Raw genomic sequence first — 22937 nt, 5'->3', positions numbered from 1 at the left:
ATTCATGACAGTAATAAAGCAAATCATCTGTGCTTTCTAATTATACAAACCCTAACCACAAGCAGCTCAGAGCTCTGGCTACCCTTTTTCCTGAACTTGAGTCACATCCTATTTAACTAACCCTCAGGAAGGCTTACTCCTGGCTGATAGCTACAGGAGTTGGGACACTTCATAGTAGCACGGGAGATTATGGTCATCTCCTTATGCTTAAAGCTTCTTAGAAGAGCTTTCTATAGCATTCTGGCTTTGCACAACAGCCTACAACTCTGTATGCTTTGAAAAACAAAGTGTCATAGAGTATCTCAGGCTGGAAGGGATGCAAAGTGGTCAAGGATACAAACAGACTGGGAATAGATGGTTAGGTTAACACACTCTTCCTCACTCTTTCACTCATACAGTCAGCTTTCAGGGGACAGTCTTAGTCCCAGTGTACAGAATCATCATTTTTCTTCCCATAACTCTTGCTTTGTATTTTGCATGGTGGCCCAGTTTCAAAAGGAAGCATGTGGCAAGTCTTTAGCCAGCCTCTTCCATAGGATAAGGACACTCACTCTTCAAGGAGGTGAAAGCTGGGGTGATGAACAGGCTGCATGGGACAGAAATGAGGGCAAGTCTCTAACCATACAATGACTGTTTTCACAGTGGTAGCAACATCACTAGCTCCAGTTAAGGCAATCTAACACATGCTCTCAATTAGTTCCTTGGAATACTTGCACTTTACTTAAGCATTGCATCTCTTGTGTGCTGGACCTCCTCCCCAAGTTATAAGTGAGTGATTTCTGATCAGAGCTGTTGCTCAACCCTTTGTGGCCTAACAATTGCAAAATGACATAACCACTGAGTTTCTGTTAAAATAGGATGTAAAAATTAAAAATGCATCTCAAGTACTATGGTCAACCTTAGAGCAAAACCAAAACATTTTGCAGATAATTATTTTGTTGTAACATTTTTGTTTCTCAGCTATTTTGGAATCAATTTTCAAATGTACAGTACATCTATACAGCTAGTAGAAGTCATAGATTTCCTTAAAGTGAATAACCTAACTAATAGTCTCACCTTATCTGTTTAGTAGCTTTAACATATAACTAATTTCAGATAATTGTCACCTTTAGCAGGTAGCAGGATCAGCGATATATCCCTAAAATGGACTTTGCAAAGCACTGTATTGTATTTAGATTTTGATGTGTAGATCTTCCCCACACTGAATTCATCTTTTGGGCACTTGATCTAATGAATTTTTTTTTGTAACATAAAATACACAGAGCAAGGGCACTGTAGGATCATGTTTGTTTAAACTTTTTCAAAAACTACAGTAAATTACTACAGCAAAGTGGAAAAGCAGTGAGATTCACCACTGGTAGGTGAAGTAATTCCTGTTCATATTCCAGAAACATGTCTACCCATCTAAGTATAGAAAGTTGGTTTTTTAACAAAAACTATCCATAAGACGTTGTTTTGTTTATAGAAGATAAGGTTATTTCAGTCAATGAGGTCACCACATAATGGCTGTTGATATAATTTGGTATGTGTGACAGAGTAGAAGTTATACATAGATGCAAAATAAAAAGCAAAGCCTTTAAAAAAAATCCAAGCACTTCAAGAGATCAATACAGAAAACAGGAGCTCCATTCTAATGACTTCACCAAGACAAAGCAGCTGCATGAAGTTACGCACCGTTGCAACACTTCACAGAATTTGCAGCTTAAATTAAGCTGTTATTTTAAGCTGCCCCTTCACTGATCATTATGGGTTTTGCTTGGTTTTGCCTTTCAAACTTTTCAGGCTCACTTGTCCCCAAGATTGTTGATGCTTGGTTTGCTGATTCAGATGTGTGCAGGTATACATTCTCTGTGCTATAAGGGTCTGAGAAAAGACTTTGTTCAAATCTGCACATGCAAAAAGACACTTGGCTCCTAAATAAACTAATAATAGATTGTTTTTCCTCACAAAAGTAGTATATATTTATGGGTATTATGTATCACTACAGTAAATTTTTTTCAGTTATATTTATCTTTTAGAAATCTTGAAGTATAAAAATCTTAGAAACAAAATGAAACCCACATCTATTAGTTATTTGTTGCTTATAATTATCTAACAAAAAATAATGCTGGGATAAAGTCAAATTTCCGTAAGTACCAGAAGGTCCAGTCCTGTGGAATTCTGTTGGCTTATCAAAACGTCATTCACATGCACAGATGCAGAATGCAAACAAGATTTTAATTTGTGCAAATATTACATCTTCCTTCGTTACAATTTTATAACATTTTCTCTGATAGTATTTAAATTTTTTCATTATTCCTTTAATTTGCTAAGCCTTTCACAGAGTCACAGAACAGGTCAGATTGGAAGGGACCACAGTCATTCATCTGGTCCAACCTCCCTGTTTAAGTAAGGTTATACCAGAGCACACAGCACAGAATTGTGTCCAGACACAATTCTCAGATATCTCCACTGAGGGAGACCTCACAATCTCTCTGGACAATCTGTTCCAGTGCTCGGTCACCCACACGGTAAAGAAATTTTTCCTCATATTCCTGTGCATGAGTTTCTGCCCATTGCCTCTTGTCATTTTGCTTGGCACCACCAAGAAGAGCCCGGCTCCATCTTCTTGACACCCTCCCTTCAGATACTTATAGACACTGAAGAGATTCCCTTTCAGTCATCTCTTCTTGAGGCTGAACACGCCCATTTTCCCCAACCTTTCCTCATAAGAGACATGCTCCAGTTCCTTGATCAACTTTGTAGCCTTCCACTGGACTCACTCCAGGAGCTCCATGTCCCTCTTGTACTGAGGAACTCAGAACTGGACACAGCACTCCAGATGTGGCCTCACCAGGGCTGAGTAGAGGGGCAGAATTGAATGGTTGGACTTGATGATCTAAAAAGTCTCTTCCAACCTTGACAATTCTACGATTCTGTATAGGATCACCTCCCTCAACCTGAGGGCAATACTCTTCCTAATGCACCCCAGGATTCCACTGGCCTTCCTTGCCACAAGGGCACATACATGGGCCATGCCCATGGACAGCTTGTTGTCCACCAGAACACCCATGTCCTTGTCCTTTATCCATGCATGCAGGTATCTTGCCCACTTTTCCTGATTTCTTGCTCATCCAGCTGCATTGTTCTTGAGCCTGGAGGAAGTGATCCTTAGTATCAACCAACCCTCTTGGATCACTCTTGCCTCCAGGGCCTGCTCCATGGGATTCTTCCAAGAAGATCCCTGAACAGGGTAAAGTTAATTCTTTTGAAGTCCATGGTTACAATCTTAACTTGCTACCCTGCTTCATCCCTTCCTGGTATGGAACTCCACCACAGGGTCACGACAGCCAAAGCTGCCTCCAACCTTCACATCTCCAACAAGGCCTTCCCTATTTGTTTTCATAAGCAGCATTCCTTGTGGGATCTTCCACTACCTGTGACAGGAAGTTGTCATCAATGCTTTCCAGGAACCTCCTGGACTCTGTGCTTCACTGTGTTGCTCCTCCAGCAGATGTCAGGGTAGTTAAAGTCCCAACAAGAACCAGGGCCTGTGACTTTGAGGCTGCTTCAAGCTGCCTGTAAAAGACCCCATGCACTTCCTCCTGTTCAGGCAGCTTGTAGCAAACAGCCACAAAGTACCACCCTTAGTAGTCTGCCCTTTTATCCCAACCCATAAGTTAGAATAAGTTCTGTAGTTTGCACACTTGCTGTCTTGCTTCATAGCTGAAAACATAAGCCAGAAAATGAGCTATTAATAATGTAATCACCCATATTTGGGCTGTGAAATAGTACACAACCAGCTCAGTCACTCCTTATTCAAGCAAATATGCTGAAGGGATAAAAAGGAAGGAACATTTTGTGCCACACCATTGACAATGACATGTATAATGGCATTGATGCCCAGACAGAGCAGGTAAATTAGGCTATTATGTGATCTTCATTAACCATGTGTTTTTATGGTCACATCATCTGTGAGACAGTAAAAGAGTACCATCAACACCATTTCTTGCATAGGAAACTGCATTAAAACGGGTCAAGTGAAATGGTCAAAACTAAAATCTGAGTAGGAAATACAGGAAGGAACTGCTTGACCTATACTGACAATACTGATGAACCTCAATGAAGTAGTTATTTGTTCAAGGCCATCCTAAGTCTGAAACTCTTGGACAAGATACTCTCTTTTCTCTGTGCTGTCAGCAATACAGAGAAGCATGATCAGAGATACACAGAGATAGGCATCACCTCACTCTGCTTCATTGAACAGCACTTGCATGTAAATCTCTCCCCTCATTTATCTTTAATTTGGCCCTCAGACTGAGGCATTCATGGTTCAGAGACTGGCTGGACATCAGTCTACATGTGGGATGTGGTGAGTGAATGCTTCTCAGGAATTGTTTTGGTTTTTCTTCCTCTTTTCTTCACTTCTTAAACTACCTTTATCTTGATTTATGAGTTTTTTCACTTTTGCTCTTCCTATTTTCTTCCTCTCATCCCACTGGAGGAGAGGAAGTGAATGGCTGTGCAGTACATAGATGCCAGCTGGGGTCAATGCACCACAGCCAGAAACTCAAAGAAGTATTTGTCAGGAATATGAAGACTAAGGGAAACCACTAAGATACTAGAAAAGGCATGTTTAATAATTATTAACTGTCCTGGGAAATTCTAGGCTCTCACACTGTTTATAGCTTGGAAATAAGGCAAATAAATTTAATCTAAATATGAAAACCTGTTTTATTTCAAATATTTTAATATATACTTTGGTCCAAGAATTGGAGCTTTGTAAAAAAAGAAAGCTTCCAATATTTGTTAAACAAGAAAAACTAAGTTCACTAAAGAAACTAATTTCATTATTAGAGCAGGAGGCAGAGACAGGAGATAGATACTTAGATAACATTACCTTTCACTGTTCTTTTTACCACTAGATGAACTGCTGGTGGAACCAGTGCGGTTGCGACTCCCTTTGGAATCTCCATAGCTTTCCCTCCGACCTCCTGGGGACACACGCTCAGCTGAACTGGTTCTCTTAATGGTGCTAATAAAACAAGGAGCAAGTTTCACAGTGGCACTTGTAAAAGTATATATTCTACAATAAATATGTTTGAGAAATGTATCAAGTAGAACACTGACCCTTAAAAATCAACTACAAATTTTTTTTTAATTCTTAACTTGATTTATTAAAGAGCCTATGTAAGAGTTTTGCTGAGTACCTGGTGCAACAGAAACAAACATACTGCTTTTTCCTTAACCATAAAATAGAAGATGGGCTAAACCAATTACATAGAGTAGTTGCAATCTTTTTTCTGGGTCACATTTCAAATCTCTGACTACCACTCCATACTTCTGAACTTTTGGATTCACTTACGAAGAAGTGAAAGATTTAAAGAGAAAGCATATTACCTGACACTTCCAGCCAGACTAAAGAGAATGCCAAAAGTAGGTCAAAATTTGAACACAAGCAAGCTAACTTTGGGTCTTCATTCAATATCAATTACTCCGTGGTTCAAAGCTAGTATTAATATACTCCAAACTGCAATTAATGGTGAGCTAGCCTGCATTTTTTTGATTGTTGTCAAAAATGTATGTTTCCTAGTTACATGTATGAATAGATTAGATTCCCCCCATGTCGTAACAGGAGGTTTCTCAAAGGCTTAAAGCTCACCCTACTCTCTCACTCTTCAGCCATCCTTGTTGCCAAGATAGTTATCAAGGGAGCTCTCGTGTGGCTTTATGGCACCCCTTAGATATCCAGCTCTCTCAAGCAGCGTTACTTAGTAAATTAAGAGAAGCTCAGTCAGAACTTACACCTTAGAGGAGACAAATTATTGACCAAAGCACTTCTCCCTAAAGCAGTGCTTCCTAGCAAGAGAGGGAGCAGCTAAGGGTGAGGCCCCAAAGCTGCTGGGGCTAAAAATGCTTTACACGTTGCTGCAAGCCCTTTGTAGCAGAGAGGCTCAGGCAGCAGTACCCAGAACGAGGCAGGAATCACCCCATGGCAGCAGCTGAATGACAGGACTCAGTGTCCAGGTCTCATTTCCCCCCACTTCAGTCCTGTACTGTTTTCTGCCCTGCAGAAAGCAGAATGAAAATATCCCCTTTACCCATAAAATCCCCATACTAAATAACCACCTTCAGCAGCTCTATCACTCCAGAAACCATGGACATCAATGATTGCTTTCAAGCTCACATCTCTACCCAAATCCCAACCACAAGCTCCATCCCACTGTGAAAACTTCAGTACTTGCTCCTTTAAGGACAGTCTCATCCTAGTCACACCTTTTATCATTCCCAGCCACCTCTGCCTTGGCCTCCATACATTCCCAGAGATGCTCTGCCTTGGCCTCCATACATTCCCAGAGATGCTCTGCTTACCAGAATACTCATCCCATGCATTCTTGAGGACTACTCCAAATCTCCCCATCAGTCCCTAACAGCTATCCCTACCCTGTTATCTAAGTCAGCTCCTCTGGCTCTGTCCCACTTTATGTGTGGTATAAGCTGGCTCTCCATAACTAGAGGAAACAAGACAGACTTTTCCGTCTGGTCAAAAAATGTTCAGCTTAGCAACTGTACACCACCATTGATACACTTCCTACTTTAGAAAAAACCCCAAACTTATTTCTGCTCCCCCATGTCTTTTTACCAGCAAGGAGGGGAATGTTTGAACACCTCAACTGAGACTCAGTTACAGAAACGATGGGAACACCTGAACCAGAGTCTTTCTGCAAAGCAATTGCCCTTCTGAAAAGAAGGCAGAGCCCATCCAGGGGCGGATCTGCAGAGGTGATGCATGTTAAGGTGTATCTCAGGCAGCTTGACAAAAAAACCTTCTGGAACATGCGATGGTAAGACAGATGTTCAGTGCTGCATTCTTGTAATAAAAACAAGTTTCAAATGATTAAGCTGAATCTTAAAAAGTAGTGTTTCTGTGGAGAAAGCAATGTAAGAGAGCAAGCAGAATGCAAAATTACACACAGCAACAGAACAAAATACATTCATGGGGAAGAGAAAAGGCAGCAACAATAATTTAATTCTGTCTTAATTTCAGAAGTGTACTTCCTACACTAGACTTACATTATCCAAGTCATCTCAATGTCAAATGCATGAAAAAAACCTTCTCTAGTAAAGACTATACTGTTAATATTTAACTATTCTCCCTGCATTCTATAACATCATCCAACTTAATACTACTCCAGTTAAAAAATAAAACTTTGATACTGAAAATGTTTATTCCACATAAAATAGCTTTTAGCATGTGCCTTCCACTATTATATACATTAATTACAGAAACATCCTGTGTGATTTGTCAGGATCAAATCTTTATTTTGGCATCCTTTCCTGGTTAAGAAAATTTCAGTGTAGGCTGATGTCAACGCATATTTTCTTCTTTAAGGATAAGAGGCGTCAACATCAGCCTACACTGAAATTAAATTAAGGACATTATCAAATTATACTAATCTCAGAAAAAATTTAAGTTACAGAAACAGTTTGAAACTAATTTTAATGTTGCTTGGGGTTTCATTTTTATAGATGTCAACGTTCAAAAGATGAACTAGAGGATAAGAAATGAAAGAGTGGAACTAAAATTTAGAAGTTTAATTCTATCTTCTTTCTGAATAATGAAGTCTTATATCAGTATTAAAACTACTTTTACCACAGGTATAAAATTCTTTCAAAGCCTTTTGATTTATATCCATCACTGCTTAAACTAATTAGTAATGCTATCTTGTGACAAATTTTACTTTAAACTTCCAACAACAACAAAAGCCCAGTGAGAAGTATTAGTTGGTGGTTGGAAACATGGATTATAACTCCATTATATTAACTCAATTTTGGCACTATACACATTTTGTTAGCTAGACTATTAAACACAAGTGATTATATCCATGGCTACAGTAGATACACTGTCACCTGAGGAGGAATTTAAAACAACAGAAAATACTCATTTAACTTACAGGTTTGTAAGAGTATAACTGGATCCCAGAATATGACTTCCTCATTAGTGATATGAAAGGAGAGCATTTGCAATTATTTACGAAGATAACATTTAGTAACACAATTTTTAACTTGTTTAAGAGAGCAATGTGGCCTAACACTCCTATAATAAAAATGATGTTAGTATGAAATAATGCAGATACCATCACTGAAATTATTATTATCTAAATTGTGTGATGCATTTATCAATGATGAGAAAGTTTTAGACATGTACTTCTGAAAATGTTAAAAATGGCAATAATAATTACAGTTCTATCATGTTAACGCTTTTACTAAAACAGCCACTTTCTATGTGTTGAATTGAAATGGAAAGGAAAAACAACTGAACTTCAACACTACAAAGCTATTAAGGATCCCTCACCTTAGAGCAGGCTTTTTCAGTTTGCATGCATTGAGAAGATTCACAGACCTGCTTAATCCAGATTGAGAGGTGCGTAAACAAAGCAGAATAAAAAGTGAATGCAACAATAAAATGTGGAAACAAGACATTTACAAGACTTACATTAAAAGACAAAATTGCATGCTTTCAAGATATGAAGTCACGTGCAGGAGTAAACAACAAAGTGTTTATTGACTCAGTTAGATGTTTGATCATTTCAAACCATACATTTAAGAACACCAATGTATCTTTGAATGACAAAATCTCAGCAGTGCCCCAATAGACTGACCATTTGTAAAGCAACTAAAAAATAAAATTTAAGAAAAAAAGAAATCAAAGAGGCTATCTGAAGGAACACAACAGATGATCCAGCTAAAAGACAAAGACTATTAAAAAAGCAACAACAAAGACAAGAAAATAAATCCTCATATATACATACATATACCACTGCATAGCATGAATGTTTCAGGTAGTTGCATTACTGAATTGTGGTGAACAAATCTGGCCAAAATTAAAAAGATATATACTTTATTACTAAAATTATTTGGAAAAATATAAAAGATTTTTAATAGAAGAAATTAAAAACTAGCACACAACGCTCTTAAGACAGTAACTGATGGCATTAATATTTTGTCTAGCACTCGTTTTGACCCTCATTTAAATCAATTAGAATGAATTCAGGAATAACATATGACTTTAATTTCATTATGCCTTTGAGCAAAATGCACTAATAAATTTAATTGTTAGAGATATTGTGAAGTGGTGTAATAGTTTTGCCACCCGAAGTTCAATGGAGAGGGATTTCTTTTTTAACTTATATTCTAAATATTTTAAACCATTTTCTTTGAGAGTTGAGTGTTACACAGAGCACTTAATTGAAGATTCGATACAGAGTTTGTGTGTGTGCCAGTTACAAACCATCGCTGCCCCCTAACAGAACGCACAACATTAATTCCAGGCGACTGAACAATTTCCTAGGGGCCATGTGTTTAGAGTTTAGAAGAACAGGAATTTATCATATTAAAGTATTTTATTCTCCCTGCAAACAAAGCTCTTTATGTTTTCTTTGTTCCTGCTTCTTCCTTTTGATCTCCATTGTCAGAGTTTTGCACCATTGTAATACTTTTCAATCTGCTGGGGGAGAAAGAATGACTGATTGTCTCCTTTTGAAAGGCAAAGTATGTGCTAGCCTGCAGCCTGCAGCAGCATCCCTACTGGGAAAGGTACTGTCCGCATTCTCCTCCCTTACTTTTTTTTTTTCTCTTTTTCCCCCTCAACTCTTGGAAACAAAGCTATCCTAGATGAGTCACAAAACCTTAGATTTTAATAGGGAACACAAAACATCATTACTACGCACTGGCCAGATTCCAAAGACAAATTTAGTGTTAAGGAGCAAACTTCAAGCTATATTACATGCCAAAGAAAGAGTGCAGGGGGAAGGGAAAGTTCTGCTCATGATACACTAAACTTATCTTATTCAGAATTAAAATTTCAAATAATTATTCTAAGCACAAAGTTCAGAATAAAACTATAGCAGCATTCAAAAAGCTGGTACTCAAAATAGCTTATACACTTCTACATCATAGAATTAGTAAATATATTAAAATTAAAATCAAATCCTCTATCAAAGGTTTCTTGTGAAGACGGCATGGAAACACTTTACAAAGCCAGGTAATTCTTGATTGTCTGTCTGTGTCAGGTGATTGTTCAGCCCATCTCAGAATCACTCCAGCTCTTTGTTAGCTGGCTGGCACCCAGAGACTCCCAGCTGTGTTCACATGGCCCCCAGAGCCTGAGTGCAGCAGCTCCACTTGGTGCTTGACCACAGTTTTTGGTACCACCAGCATCACCAGGCTTTCTATCTTGCACTGTATTACCACCAGATACTTTTATAATCCAATTGATCCATGTTTTGGATTGTGTTTTTGCTCTATTCAAGTTATTTCAGTCCTTCCTTAACTTGGATAATTGGGTATTGAGTATATGAGGTCTGAATGCTGAAGCGGGGTTTGGTGCCCTCAATTCTAATTGAAGTCAGAGTCAGTTGAGGTTACCCAACGCTTTGCAAGATCTGGATCTAATTATCACATTAGGCCCTATCAGAACCTGCTGATATCCAGAGATACACGTTTTACATATGGAAAAGCAATATGCATAGAGGTTAAATGATTTGCATAAGGTCACTGAGAGAATATATGGAACTCAAATAAAAGCCTGTTAGTTCCACCCTTTCAGCCTCAAGCCTTTTTTATTACCTCCAATTTTATATTCCTGCCAGAAGAAGTAATTTCCATTTCAAATATTAAATGGGAAATCAGAAAATTTAGTGAACTCTGAACCACATCTCCTTGGCAATCCAGCAAGGCAGATAAGCTGTATACCAACCTGTGGGTTCATAGGAGTTAACCAACCCATTTAACACAGCTATTGTATGAAATGAGATTGTGTCTGCAGACATACCAGTAAATACATCTATGTCTAAGCAGGAGAATGTATGGATGCACACTTAGTCCCCACACAGACTATTTGAATATATTTACATAAATAACGCACAACATACTGTTTCAAGGGATAGATTGATGTCATTTCAATTGGACATCATACAGTCCTAACCTAATGGTTCTAAGTATAGGAGAAGAGAGGAATCAAATTATTTGATTGTAAGCCCTCTTTTCATAAGGCAATTCAGAAAACATTTGGGAAGGACTCCATTCACCTGCACTTTCTCTTGAATATATGGTCATAGGTAATAAAAAAATGGAAGATGCTATTTTTTACTATTGCAATCCTATGAGATATTTGTCAGTCTCAACAGCAGATCAAAAGTTTAGAAGATGACCCATCAAAAACTATTTTTTCCCTTTCTACTGTTGTTTTTAACTTTACTTTCACTTTTCAAATTCTATCTTTTCAATTGTGCACGTTGTATAGAAAAACTATTAAAAGCATTCAAGCAGAAATTAAGTTTTAAAACATCTATAAACACTTAATACTATTTACAGCTGCTGTGTCAAATGACCATATTTTGGACTAAAGAATAGCTACACTATGAATTAGCTACAGTTCTGGAACCAGTTCATAAGAAAAGAACACTTCTTAGCAAAAATCAGAGTGAAAAAATAGCTCAAAATTTCCCACCATCTGTAAACTGTGCAATACTGAAAGAAGCTTCTAACACAAATAAACAAGTCCTACCCCTTGAAAAGGAAGCTATTTGATCTTGCTGAGGTATTTCCATTACTGTTTCATGCATAAACACATGCAGCTCCTGAAGGTAAAAGGGCCCAGTATAAATACAAAGTGTGATTGAATTCAGCTTAAGGATGCCTAATGTATTATTCTACTTGACTGTATACAAGAAATATATTTGGAGCACTCACTGTATCATGCTTGAATACCAAATATATGAAACACCATTTACTATAAAACCCTGAAATCCAATCAGTTATTTCAAGGTTCACTATTAAATGATTACAGAATAATTTACCAAAAAATGTTTTGTACAGTAATTAATTGGTGAGGTCCTTACCATTCCACTTTATTCACCTTGAAGTATATTTATAGGCAAGGCATAGAAACTTAATATAGTTTAATAAAGGTAAGAGTAGAGAATGAAAATTTGCACGTTAAAGATACCAATACAGAATTCTAGTGCATTTGAAGAGAACAATAATTCTACAGCACCTGAATTTACAACTGCCTTTTTCAGGACATGGAGCAACCCTGCTCTCCTAAGCATTCTTAAGTGTTCACCTATTTCAGCAAAACTGTCCATGTATATTTCTTCTTTTCCAAAACTGAATATACATTTTCATATTGCATATTTAAAGCACCTTCAGCCTAGCTTCTTCAGCAATGAGAAGGGACAAAGCATAATAAAAGGACATTAAATACTTGCCCTGTGGAAGAATTTCTCATACAGGAATCAAGACAGTCTAAAAATACTCCCTAATGATGCTAAGGACTTTCCCACTGGCATTCTGGGTATCCAGGCTGCACGATGGTCAGGTGGAAGGGATACAGGGTGCCACTTACCTACAGGGATCCTAAGCTAGGATAATGCCTACAGGCTGCAGGCAATACCAGATGGAACACCTGAATTACATAAAGGCCTCCAAGAATAGAGAAAGCATGAGTATGATCCCGACCTGCACTTCACCCACCTGACTCTGAGGCAGAAAGTCCTATGCTGAACCTTAGAGACAGAGCATAGAGACTCAGGAATCACACCCTCTGTACACAGGTGAAGTCTGCCAATGGCTGTGCTCTCAGATGTTTTATAACTACTAGTTGAAACTTAATTAGAAAGAATGAAATTCTGAGAATTATTAACAAAAAAATAATTTGTGAAGAACAAATGTGTTTTAAAATTCAGCATGTACTAAATAGTACTCTTTTTCAAACACTAATATATTTCCTTTTCTAAAAGGAAAGTTCTTTCACCCATTTTCAAACTTCTGGTAATACAATTTAATAATGGAACAGTTTAGACAGTATTTGGTTTCCTTCTCTTATCTTACGGGATGATTCAGACCAGCCTGCCAAAGCCTATGGCTGCAGTGAGCTCCAGCTCATAAGAGCTCACAGGAGTTCATTTTTGTGACATAAAAAAATATGGTATTTTCCAATTTTAATTGTGCACAGCATAACTTGTCTCTACAATAACAGAACCTGGAGTTTCTTGAAAATCAGTCCCCTTCAACACAGTAGTAAAAACTGGCATACCCTTAGCCGCCATCTCACCTTTGAGGAAAAAATCTCTTTATGAGAGAGACCTCAGATCTTAGCAAGTTAATGCTCTCAACTCTACAACTTTCTCTCCCTCAGAGCTGGCAGCATCATCACTACAAAAAGATGAGGAGACACACAAAAGAAATGTACAAAAAAACCCCAACCCAAAACCCCACACTAATATCTTTTACAGACAAACCACACAGCAGATTAGCACCACAGTAACTGCCGTGTATAACTTGAACTTGCTTCACCCAATCCATTCGGTTCCTTATAACCCAGATGTATAAAACATTTAGCCTATTTAAAAACAGCTACACACAAAGCAGATTGGGACAGAGCAGTAATTTTTAGAAGGGCTTAAATACATGCTAATGGTAAGATATCTAAAGATGGATGCTTTCATTTGCATAAATATGTGCTAGGCATAGAATTTTCCTCCTCCCTGAGATGCTGCTAACACTGTGCATGCAGTTTATATGATAATTTTGTTAGTGAGAGAAAACCACCAAAGATAACATACTGATTTGCAATGATAACACTGTTTCTCTGCAGACTATGTATTTTCTACTAGCTACTCAAAGAATTCTTGCACCACTTTTCACATCATGTTGGGCAACAGCAAAGTAGAAGTGCTTTATTCTCTCTATGCTAAACTCTCAAAAGCAAGAAAAGAACACAAACCAGTAAGACCAAGCATTGTGCATTCTTTCAGTACGCATGGGACTAACCTTAACTGTAATTAGAATGAATAAATTTAAAGCCTCCTAGAACAAAATCCATCTCCCTTTCTTTCCGAGCTAAATATTTAGACTGCTGCTTTGCAAGTAAGAAAAACTACACATCTAGAAGGTTAAAAGAGGAGCTGTACCATGTTTTCAATTCCATGGTTATAAGGTTTCTCATACATGCCTACCTTTTTGCTGCTGGTGATACAGTCTCCTTTCTGGTTCCTGATGGAGAAGGTAAAGAGCCACTTGGTTTCTTTGGTAACACAGTTCCATTGTTAACTGTCGTCCTTAAAGGCAGGGTTTGTACCAGTGGTCTTGCTATAAAACAAGCATAAGATGAAATCATTGTCTCCGTTTACTTTTCTCTGGTTTTTTCCTCAGCAAACAACACTAGAATATTTTAAATTATCCATGTAGTGTGCCATTTTTGTGTCACTATTGCCAAATTCAGCACAGATGAGGGTTTTAACATAGAGGAATTATTATTATTATTATTAATAATAATCATCATCACCCTATCAAGTAAATCACAGCATATGGATTGAGCACACAACTCTATAACCTCCCTCATGTGTAAAACTCTGTCCTAGATCAAGGAGCTTAGTGATAAGCATAAAAGTAGTTGTTGTCCTCAAAAACAATCCCGCTCTCTCAAAAGAGCATCAGTCTCTTGCCCACCTGGATAGCATCCAGAGAAGTGCTAGAAATGAAGGCAGGCTGTCATCCCAGAAACTCTGCTCTTCACCCCTCAGTCTTCTTGGAGGTTTTCCACACGGAAATTATTATTACTCCCCCCAAAAGCTCTATTTTCAAACAATGTGGGCTTATGTTTGACAGAAAGGAATTGTACCTTTGATTCAGAAAAAGCAACTGAAATCAGCAGAAGAGTGGAGGTAATACGCTGACATTATCTACCTACATTCTTCTGATCAAACATTGGTTCAAAAAGGGATCTAAGTGTCATAGCCGCAATTAAAATTAGAATAGCAGAAAAGTCCCATTTGAGTAGTTAGAAGTTAGTTGCAAAAATGGTGTTTAAAACTGCAAGCAATGAGTACCAACATGAAAACTGCTGTGGATCATAGCCTTGAAACATAGACATAAACATGACTAGTGCTCTCTCTACCGCAGGGAAGAAAGCTTTAATCACTTGAAATTTGACAGGACTTTGTATTACAAGCCATTGTAAAGATGCCAAATACCCCTGGGTTCAGAGAAACACCACCCGAGAGAAGGCAGCAGTCACAAGTCACCTTACGAACATAAAATTTCATTAAACTTGGAGAGGATGGCAGGGAGAATACCTATGAAATGTTCCTCAAAAAAGACTGCCAAGGATAAAAGATCTAAAAGGCTAAACTTAAACAGTACCAATTGTATACACTTACAGGTCGTATCGTAACATCTTATTGTAGCACTGACAACAAGCATTTATTGACTTGTTCACCCTAAATTTTCATATATTGAACAAAAAGACTGTGTCTTCAGAAGATTGCCAGTAAATACCGTCTACTAGACAATGCAACTTGCAAGACAAACTTTGTCTTGAAACTTTGTTTGAATACACAACTTACTTGTTATTCATTCGTCATTTATTTGTTCAGAGGACAGAAATTTAGAAAACAACCTATAAGGGAAATACTGAAGGAATGAGGCATATTTGGCTTAGAAGAGTGAAGGATGACAGGAAAGAAAGTCAACAAAGGAGATAAAAGAAGAAAATTTTCTCAATGCTCACTGAGGGTGCCTTCCGGCCCTGCCTTCCATGATCTATTTTAACTGACTAATGCTGTCTTTAGAGCTTATACAGAACATCTGAAGTTTACTTGGCTTCCCATGCATCTATTTCTTTTTTTAAAAATGATTTCAGATATCATCATTCTATTTACCTCTACTTTATTCATTTTTTGTATATTAAATTCTTTTTACTGTTCTGTGCTGGAAACGCTGCTGCTTGTTTCCTAATTGCTGCACTGCTGTAATTAATCCATATGTATAAAACTGATTCTGTAGCATACTGCAGAATCACAGGTAGCTACAGTTGAGAAGTTGTGGACTTGTCTCCTGGCAAGCTTTCTGTAGCTCACAAAACTTTATTGAGCTTTGAGAAGACAAATTAGAACAGCAATTAAAGTTAAAAAAATTAATTACTAAAATATTTTCCTTATTTATAGTTATTTAAAAAGAACATCCATTAAAAAGTAGCTGGAGTGAACTAGCTGGAGTCTGTTTACTCTCCTAACCTTATGAAATTGAAACTAGCAGCAGCCAGGAATAAACCCTGCAACCTTTAACAGAAGTTTTGCTTCAAATCCAGCACAAACCCACAACCCACATTTCTGGAAATAGAGATGTAAATGGTTAGCTAGTGTAGAAAGCAACACCATGAAACTCTTACACAACACACAGAAAAACTGTGCATAATTCAATTAATCCACTGTTTATACTGGAGCTATTTAGTTTTATTTACAACAGCTAGTTCACACCAGTGGTAACTGACATCACAGTCACACAATCCCAAACATGTCATTGCTGTTAGAAGTCAGTAACACAGTGCTATTACTGCTTTGTCAGTAATGTTTATTTTTGGAAGTTCTGGTGCTTCAAGGTCTTACCTGTGGTAGCAGGACTGACAAGTTTATCAGCCTCAGCAGCAGCTTTTTTAATCATACTCTGATCTATGGATTAATAGGGCTGTTAAGTTTACAAACAAACCAGTAATTGCAAAAGGAAAGAACAACAAACACAAGTAAAACAAAGGCAGGAAGCCATACTGAAACTCCACCAAGTAGTAGAATTAAATAAGGAAAGGGGAAAAAAACCCAAACAAAAACTCAAAACACCATTAGGGAAGGAGCTCCACAAATGGACAAGATAAGCTGCTCCCTTTCCATGATGTATGCTGCTTTTAAACTGCTTAGCTCAAGTTTAGAACAAGAACAGAAAGACTGAAAATAAGCTCAAGATTTTTCCGTTCTAGATTTGAAAGTCTGGAACTTGAAATCTTTAAATTAATTTTAAATTTGAAGTACTCAGAAAAATGAAGTTGTTTGTCCCATGAAGACTCTTGTTCCAGACTTTATACAGTACAGTGGGGATCCTGTTTTTCCAAAGGCACAGACCTCCCCCAACACACACTTAATCCTGATCTACTTCATCTATAGATCAAATGGTAACAGCAGCATACAGTATGCTTCAAGCCCCAGTTTTCATGGACACAATTTCTGTGACATTCTGTGGGATCAAATTCCACTTTTTAAAATTCCAAATGTGGAATTAGTGATTAAACAATATAGGGAAAATAAACAGACTCGGTCCATGCAGCCCAATGGGTAAAGCATGAGAAGCTGCCACTCCAGCTCCTCCCGTGTCTAAAAAAGCCCGTCTTCCAAGAGTCTCCATCAGGAGCCTCCATAATGCCATTCCAAACTGAAATACTGAAATTATTCTTATGCTAAGTAATTGTATACAATTTGTTATAAAGTAGTTGTGCCTACTATAGGAGTAATAGGCCATCATGTGAAATGTATCGTATTTGACAAACAGCTGGAAAAAACAAGTGATCAGAATACTTCAGATTCTCTTTCTTGTTTATAATTCATGTTTAATAAGGTTGACCATACACTAAATGTTACAGCTGATGTACAGCAAACTGAAAGTTCTTTACATCTTCTCCAGAAATTAGGTGGGTTTTTTGGCAAATACCAGGACTCATTCTGGTAATTTGCAGTGGAAGAGCAGTTGATACTTGTAGCCCCCTATTTGCATTATTACAGTAAAACTTCATACACTGTAATTTCACATACATGTAAAAAACCAGGTATGCCATATCTACATTAAAAAAAACCTCCAAACCACATGCACACAAAAATCCCACAAGCAAACGAATCCCCCCCAAAAACAGCCATAGAAGACAGGTGGATAGGCTTACAGCAGCTTTTCTTCAATGTACATTGAACTATGGCTCTAATGATCTGCCATGACCAAGAAAACTCTCCCTGATTTAGAGTTCAACTCTGCTCACAGAATCCATGAAAATCTGGTTTGTGTTTTGCTAAGTAAAGCCAGCAGGCAAGAACAGATTTGGTTACAACTCAGTAATAATTACTAGACTTTATTTCCTCCTTGCATCAGATAGTATCTATTTCACAGGCAACATGAAGCCTCTTAATCCCTTGTACAACCAGATTTGATGGAACATTTTATCACAGTGAAGGCTATCTTTAGTAACATTTAATTTATCTGATATTTTAATTTTTTTTTTCAATAAAACAAAGACAAAATAAGGAGATTACAACAGAAAGGGAAGGGAACATGAAGACAAGATTGCAGATATTTAGTGCATATTCTGTCTGACAGCAAGCATGAGACACGACCAACTCATAATTTGGCTCTGTCGTTCCGTCCCTTTCAGCTTTCCTCATCTCTTGACACAAAACTTTGTAACAAACATGACATCTCAGTTCAGCAAATTAAGTAGTTCCTACCTAGTGTGTTAAATCAATGACTAGAACTAAATATTTATTGCAAGGTCACAAATATATAACCGAGATTAAAGAAAGTCCTAACTTTAAACTTGGAAAATTATGAATCCATGAATACATAACATAATTCTGATGCAAAATAGGGTTTTAATTAATATTAATACATATCAGGATCCCAAAAGAAACAACTTGATAAGTTAGACAATAGCCTGTAAAGTCAGCCATACTTTCTTTCAACATCTAGGTTGCCACCACTCTTACTCCTAAAACCACTCTAAAATACCTTGCATGTTTCTCTAAGCTGCACATAGGCAGCCTCCCAGGCCTTTGCAGCCTCACACACTACAGTAAATCACACTAGTTGGGTTCTCATAAACTTTTACTACTGTGAAGCGCTGGATGTTCAGGTCCAGCTTTTGAGTTGTGCACAGACAAACCTGTTCCTGCAGAGCAGGAGCCATGAGAGAGCACGCTGTGGCACGTGGGCACAGCACAGAATTCTGCCAAGAAGTGACATCTGTCACACCTGGCACCTTGCTGGCTCTGGATCTGCTGCTCTGGAACATAGTCAGGCAACCACCACAGCTCTACCTTTCCTTTGTAGCTGAGCAGCTGGTGTTGTACCATTTCCTTAGTTATGTCAACTCTGCTAGCTTAGAGATCTGCCTTATGTCTGTATCATCTATAGACACTTAAGACATGTATAATTAAATTTTAATTACATTTTACTTAAGTTCAATTCATTTTTTTGTATAAAAAACCCCCAACCTATTAGGAGTTTCTCACACAGAAGACAATGCCTTCCCTAAAGAGTTTATAAACTAATCTTGATCAGAAGTAAGGAAGTGGTAGCAATGGTTAAATGTAGATTGTGGATTAAGCACTAAGAAAATGCAAATGCTATGCTGGTTCATGTAAACTGTAGAAGGCTGACAGATTTAGCCATCTGGATTTTTATGTGCTCTTTTTAACAGGTTGAATTTCAAATTGATTTGTTAGTTTTGAATATTTCAAGATCTAATGAATACCTTATTTTAATACGTATGAAATACTCATTGAAGTGCACTATCTATTTTACATCTATCTGAAATGCAAACCTTTGGTAGGTCCTTTCTTGTTCTGCATGGCTTGCTGCTCCTCCGTAATATTCAAGCGTCGGACCACATCAGCAAGGGCAGATTTGAGCAGCTGGATGTCATCCTCCTGCATCTGGACACGCTGCTCCAGAGAGGCAATGCGATCTGTTACCTCCATACTGCTTGCAGCAGAGGCACTGTCATCTAAACAAAACAGCAGAAAAAAATAAGCATTATCAATAATGGATAGCCATCATGAAGTACCTTATGCAATTGACTGCAGGTAAAAACAAGGTTTTTCTCAGACCTGATGACTTCTTGAGGAAGAAAGTTTTTAAGTGACTAAAAGGAAGAGATGGAAATAAAAATAAATAAATGAAAGATGAATACTTAAGTAAGATGTGATGATGAGGTTGGCTTCGGAGCCAGTTGTTAATTGGGTTCCACTACGAATTATCTGCATGTTAGAACTGCAGTGATCAATCATCACCCTTCACTGTTCTGCTCAACACAACATTCTGACACTGCTGGGCATTCAGGTAGAGAGTTACATTTTCTCATATGCTACACACCCGTCTAGATTTTTCTTTCTCATATGGGTGGTAGAGATACATTATACATATATAAGTAACAGATAGGCTTACACTTTTTCAAGCTACTGTACACAGACTGAAGAACAGATCTTGACCCCATCTGCTAATTCCTAGTTTATACCAGCAGCTTTGAGAACATTCCCTCTGACTGAAATAAAACCCCAAATAAATTCAGAATTACTCAGTAATTATACTCTAAGCCTGCAAATTATTAAAAGGGTCATTACTTTGCATACAGTTCGCCCATTATTTGGAAATAACCCATAGAAGCTTCAAGTCTGCAAATCCATGATGAGGACTACACATTCTTTCCACTCAAAACTAATAATAAGAATATTTTTCCTAAATGAGCACTTTTATTCAATTACATAGAAACACTGCAACTTATTACAATACTAAGTTAGGAGAAACGAGAAGAAAGCAACACCAAAGACATCTAAATCAGTAACAATTAGGGAAATTATGCACAGTTTTTAAAGAAAATTGCAAAGTTTTATTGAACTAGGCTCTGAAACCTAAAAAAAAAGTGGGGTACTAACTTATTGGATGATCTTAAGTAATGTTAGTCAAGGATCATGGCTTTCAATTCATGACTTAATAAGTCATACTGCAGCAAAAATAGATATTTATGCTACTATCTGCAATCATAGTTGACTACTCCCTCATTCCCAATGCAAATCTGCAGCCTGTATTTCTTCTGTTAAAGCTGACCTCTCTTTAGAAGAAGGTTTTATTTGTTTTCATTTCTTGTGTTCTTAATTCACCTCCATTCCAAATCAGAGTTTTCCACTTTTTTTGTACAGGACACAATAGGAAAGTTAAATGGTTTGTGTATAATAATAACTCCTGTTGAATTTTAAAACAAAGTTAAGTGCTTGAAAAAGGAAAACAACTGTTTCTGAGTACCTCTAAAAGCATATCCAAAAATGTTAATGCACACAAACTTTTAATCATAAGGGTCTAGGAAAAAATTGCATTAATTTTTTTCTTTTTTTAAATCTATTCATCTCCAAACCACTCCAATACAGATTGGTTTTGAAATCTGTTCATCAGATCAGTTTTGGCTTCCTCTTCCCTCACACCCCCAGCAGCTATCTGTGGTTACCAACAGCTGAATTAGAAACAACTCAGAAACAATATAACAATATTGACAGTCCATAAATAGCTACAGGCTATTACAGTTTAAAATGTATGTTAATTCTGTTATAGGATTTTCAGATTAGGCTGAATACAGTAGTAAGGCAAGTAATGGTTCTGAAAGAACTAAATCAGAACTCAAGTTCCTGAAAAATGTTAAAAAACGTTTCCCATGACAAAGCTTTCCAAACTTTGTCCTAATCAGACTTCTGCTCAACACAGGACTCTGTCCTGTAGCTATTACTGGTAATTAGTCCCCAAACTCAGATTAGCAGCTATGCTGGCAGCAGTATGAGCTGCCTGCAGAACTTAACCTTTCCTCTACAAACAAAAGCCCCACGCTGCTCTAATGACTTTACACTTTAACTCAGCTGGAAATAACATGGATTAGCATACTGGACAATAGGCAACCAAATCAAAAGCTTGATTTAACCAATACAAGCCAAATTCAAACTTCAGCCATTCTGCTAAATTCAATATCATCACAAATAGTTTTCCTCTGAATTCAGTCAACAAGAAATAGCCAAATTGCAAAACCAGGTCAGTAAAGGAAACCCAGGTGAAATTCAATCAGTTGGTGTTGAAATGATCTAGCCCTTGCTAAAAAAGAAAACACTCTCATCCATTTCACTACTTTTTAAGCGTGTAGAAACAGTAATTTTGCTCAGACATAAATCTTCAAGTGGTAAATCAGTGGCACTGGTTTATTTACAGTCCTGTAAGAAAGAAATCACTCCCACTAATAACTGTTAAGATGTACAGCTCTCTCCCTCCCCCTTCCCCCACCTGCCACTGTGACTCTTTCCATCACACTCTCACTGACCAACAGACCCCAGCAAACCCTTTCGTGGGACACACAACGTTTGTACCTTCCACTATCATCATTCTTGTAGGGTCTTGGCAACATAATCCTCATCCTTGCTGTAACCTACAGCTTGTTTGGTTTTTATGGTGGTTACCTCACTGGGTGCAGCTCCCTTCCAAGGATGCAGAAAAAAAAAAAATTAACGGCTTTCAGTAAGATTGCAGCTGGAGACAAGATTGCTTACAGTCCAGTACCACTTCACTTTACCTCCTCTTTGCATGCATGTACAAGTAAGCTAGAAAAGAGGCACAGAATACAATAAAACTACATTTTATGAAGACTGCAAAGTTCAATTATAAAATAAGCATAACCTGCTTGTTATGCAAGTTGAGGATGGAACGTTCTTGCCATTGAGATCATTCCATCCCAGTATGTTAAGCAATAAAGTTGCAACTTCAACACAGCCAAATAAGAGAAATGGTACGGTATCAGAAGAGAAAAAAACCAATTAATGCTATAAACTAACAACACAACAACAAAAATGTCGCAACAGATGTCACCTACTCTGCCCACACAAGCAAGACCGATATTGTTAGCCTAATTTGTGACCTGCCTCTGCAGTATACCACTCATCCTCACAGCAAAGGACATTTGCAAGGAGTATTTTAGCACACATTCATAACGAAATTTGGAAAGGCATATGAAGGAGACAGCAAATCCAGGCAAATTGCCTTGAAGTTAAGTTAGATCTCCTTAACAGTCACTACCACCCCTTGCCCAAGGATGGACAGAACAGACATTGTATCACCTACATGGGTAGCATCAACAGCACAACAGAATTAATCATTATCTTTTTTCACCAATGGGAAGAAAAAGTACTTTACAGTGAAATTTATGCAACATGTTTTTAGAAACCTGAAGTGAGTCACTTTCTACAATGTTAATTTCTTTTCACAGATTTTAAGGCAAGTCTACATCATTATCTCAAGCATGTAAATCATAGAATGGTTTGGGTTGGAAGGGACCT

At 37.6% G+C, this 22937-nt stretch overlaps 1 protein-coding gene across 9 annotated transcripts in view; it reads right to left on the bottom strand.

Moving 5' to 3' along the window:
• Nucleotides 1–22937, bottom strand: part of EML1 (EMAP like 1) — a 125035-nt gene that overhangs the window by 32983 nt on the left and 69115 nt on the right. For 3 of the 9 annotated variants that reach the window (XM_069018238.1, XM_069018236.1, XM_069018237.1), the window contains exons 2-5: nucleotides 19397–19579; nucleotides 16431–16493; nucleotides 14001–14133; nucleotides 4880–5014 (exon numbers count right to left, since the gene is read on the bottom strand). In XM_069018238.1, coding sequence (XP_068874339.1) covers nucleotides 4880–5014; nucleotides 14001–14133; nucleotides 16431–16493; nucleotides 19397–19579 — 514 coding nt within the window. Of the gene's footprint in view, nucleotides 1–4879; nucleotides 5015–8335; nucleotides 8387–9751; nucleotides 9758–14000; nucleotides 14134–16430; nucleotides 16494–19396; nucleotides 19580–22937 lie in introns of all 9 variants that reach the window. The other 6 variants (XM_069018239.1, XM_069018240.1, XM_069018241.1 and 3 more) reach the window with 4 other exon arrangements.

Source organism: Aphelocoma coerulescens, chromosome 5 (assembly GCF_041296385.1).
Source record: "Aphelocoma coerulescens isolate FSJ_1873_10779 chromosome 5, UR_Acoe_1.0, whole genome shotgun sequence".
NCBI classification, from domain to species: domain Eukaryota; kingdom Metazoa; phylum Chordata; class Aves; order Passeriformes; family Corvidae; genus Aphelocoma; species Aphelocoma coerulescens.
Note: the sequence above shows the minus strand (reverse complement) of the source record. Positions and strands in the feature narration are given on the sequence as shown.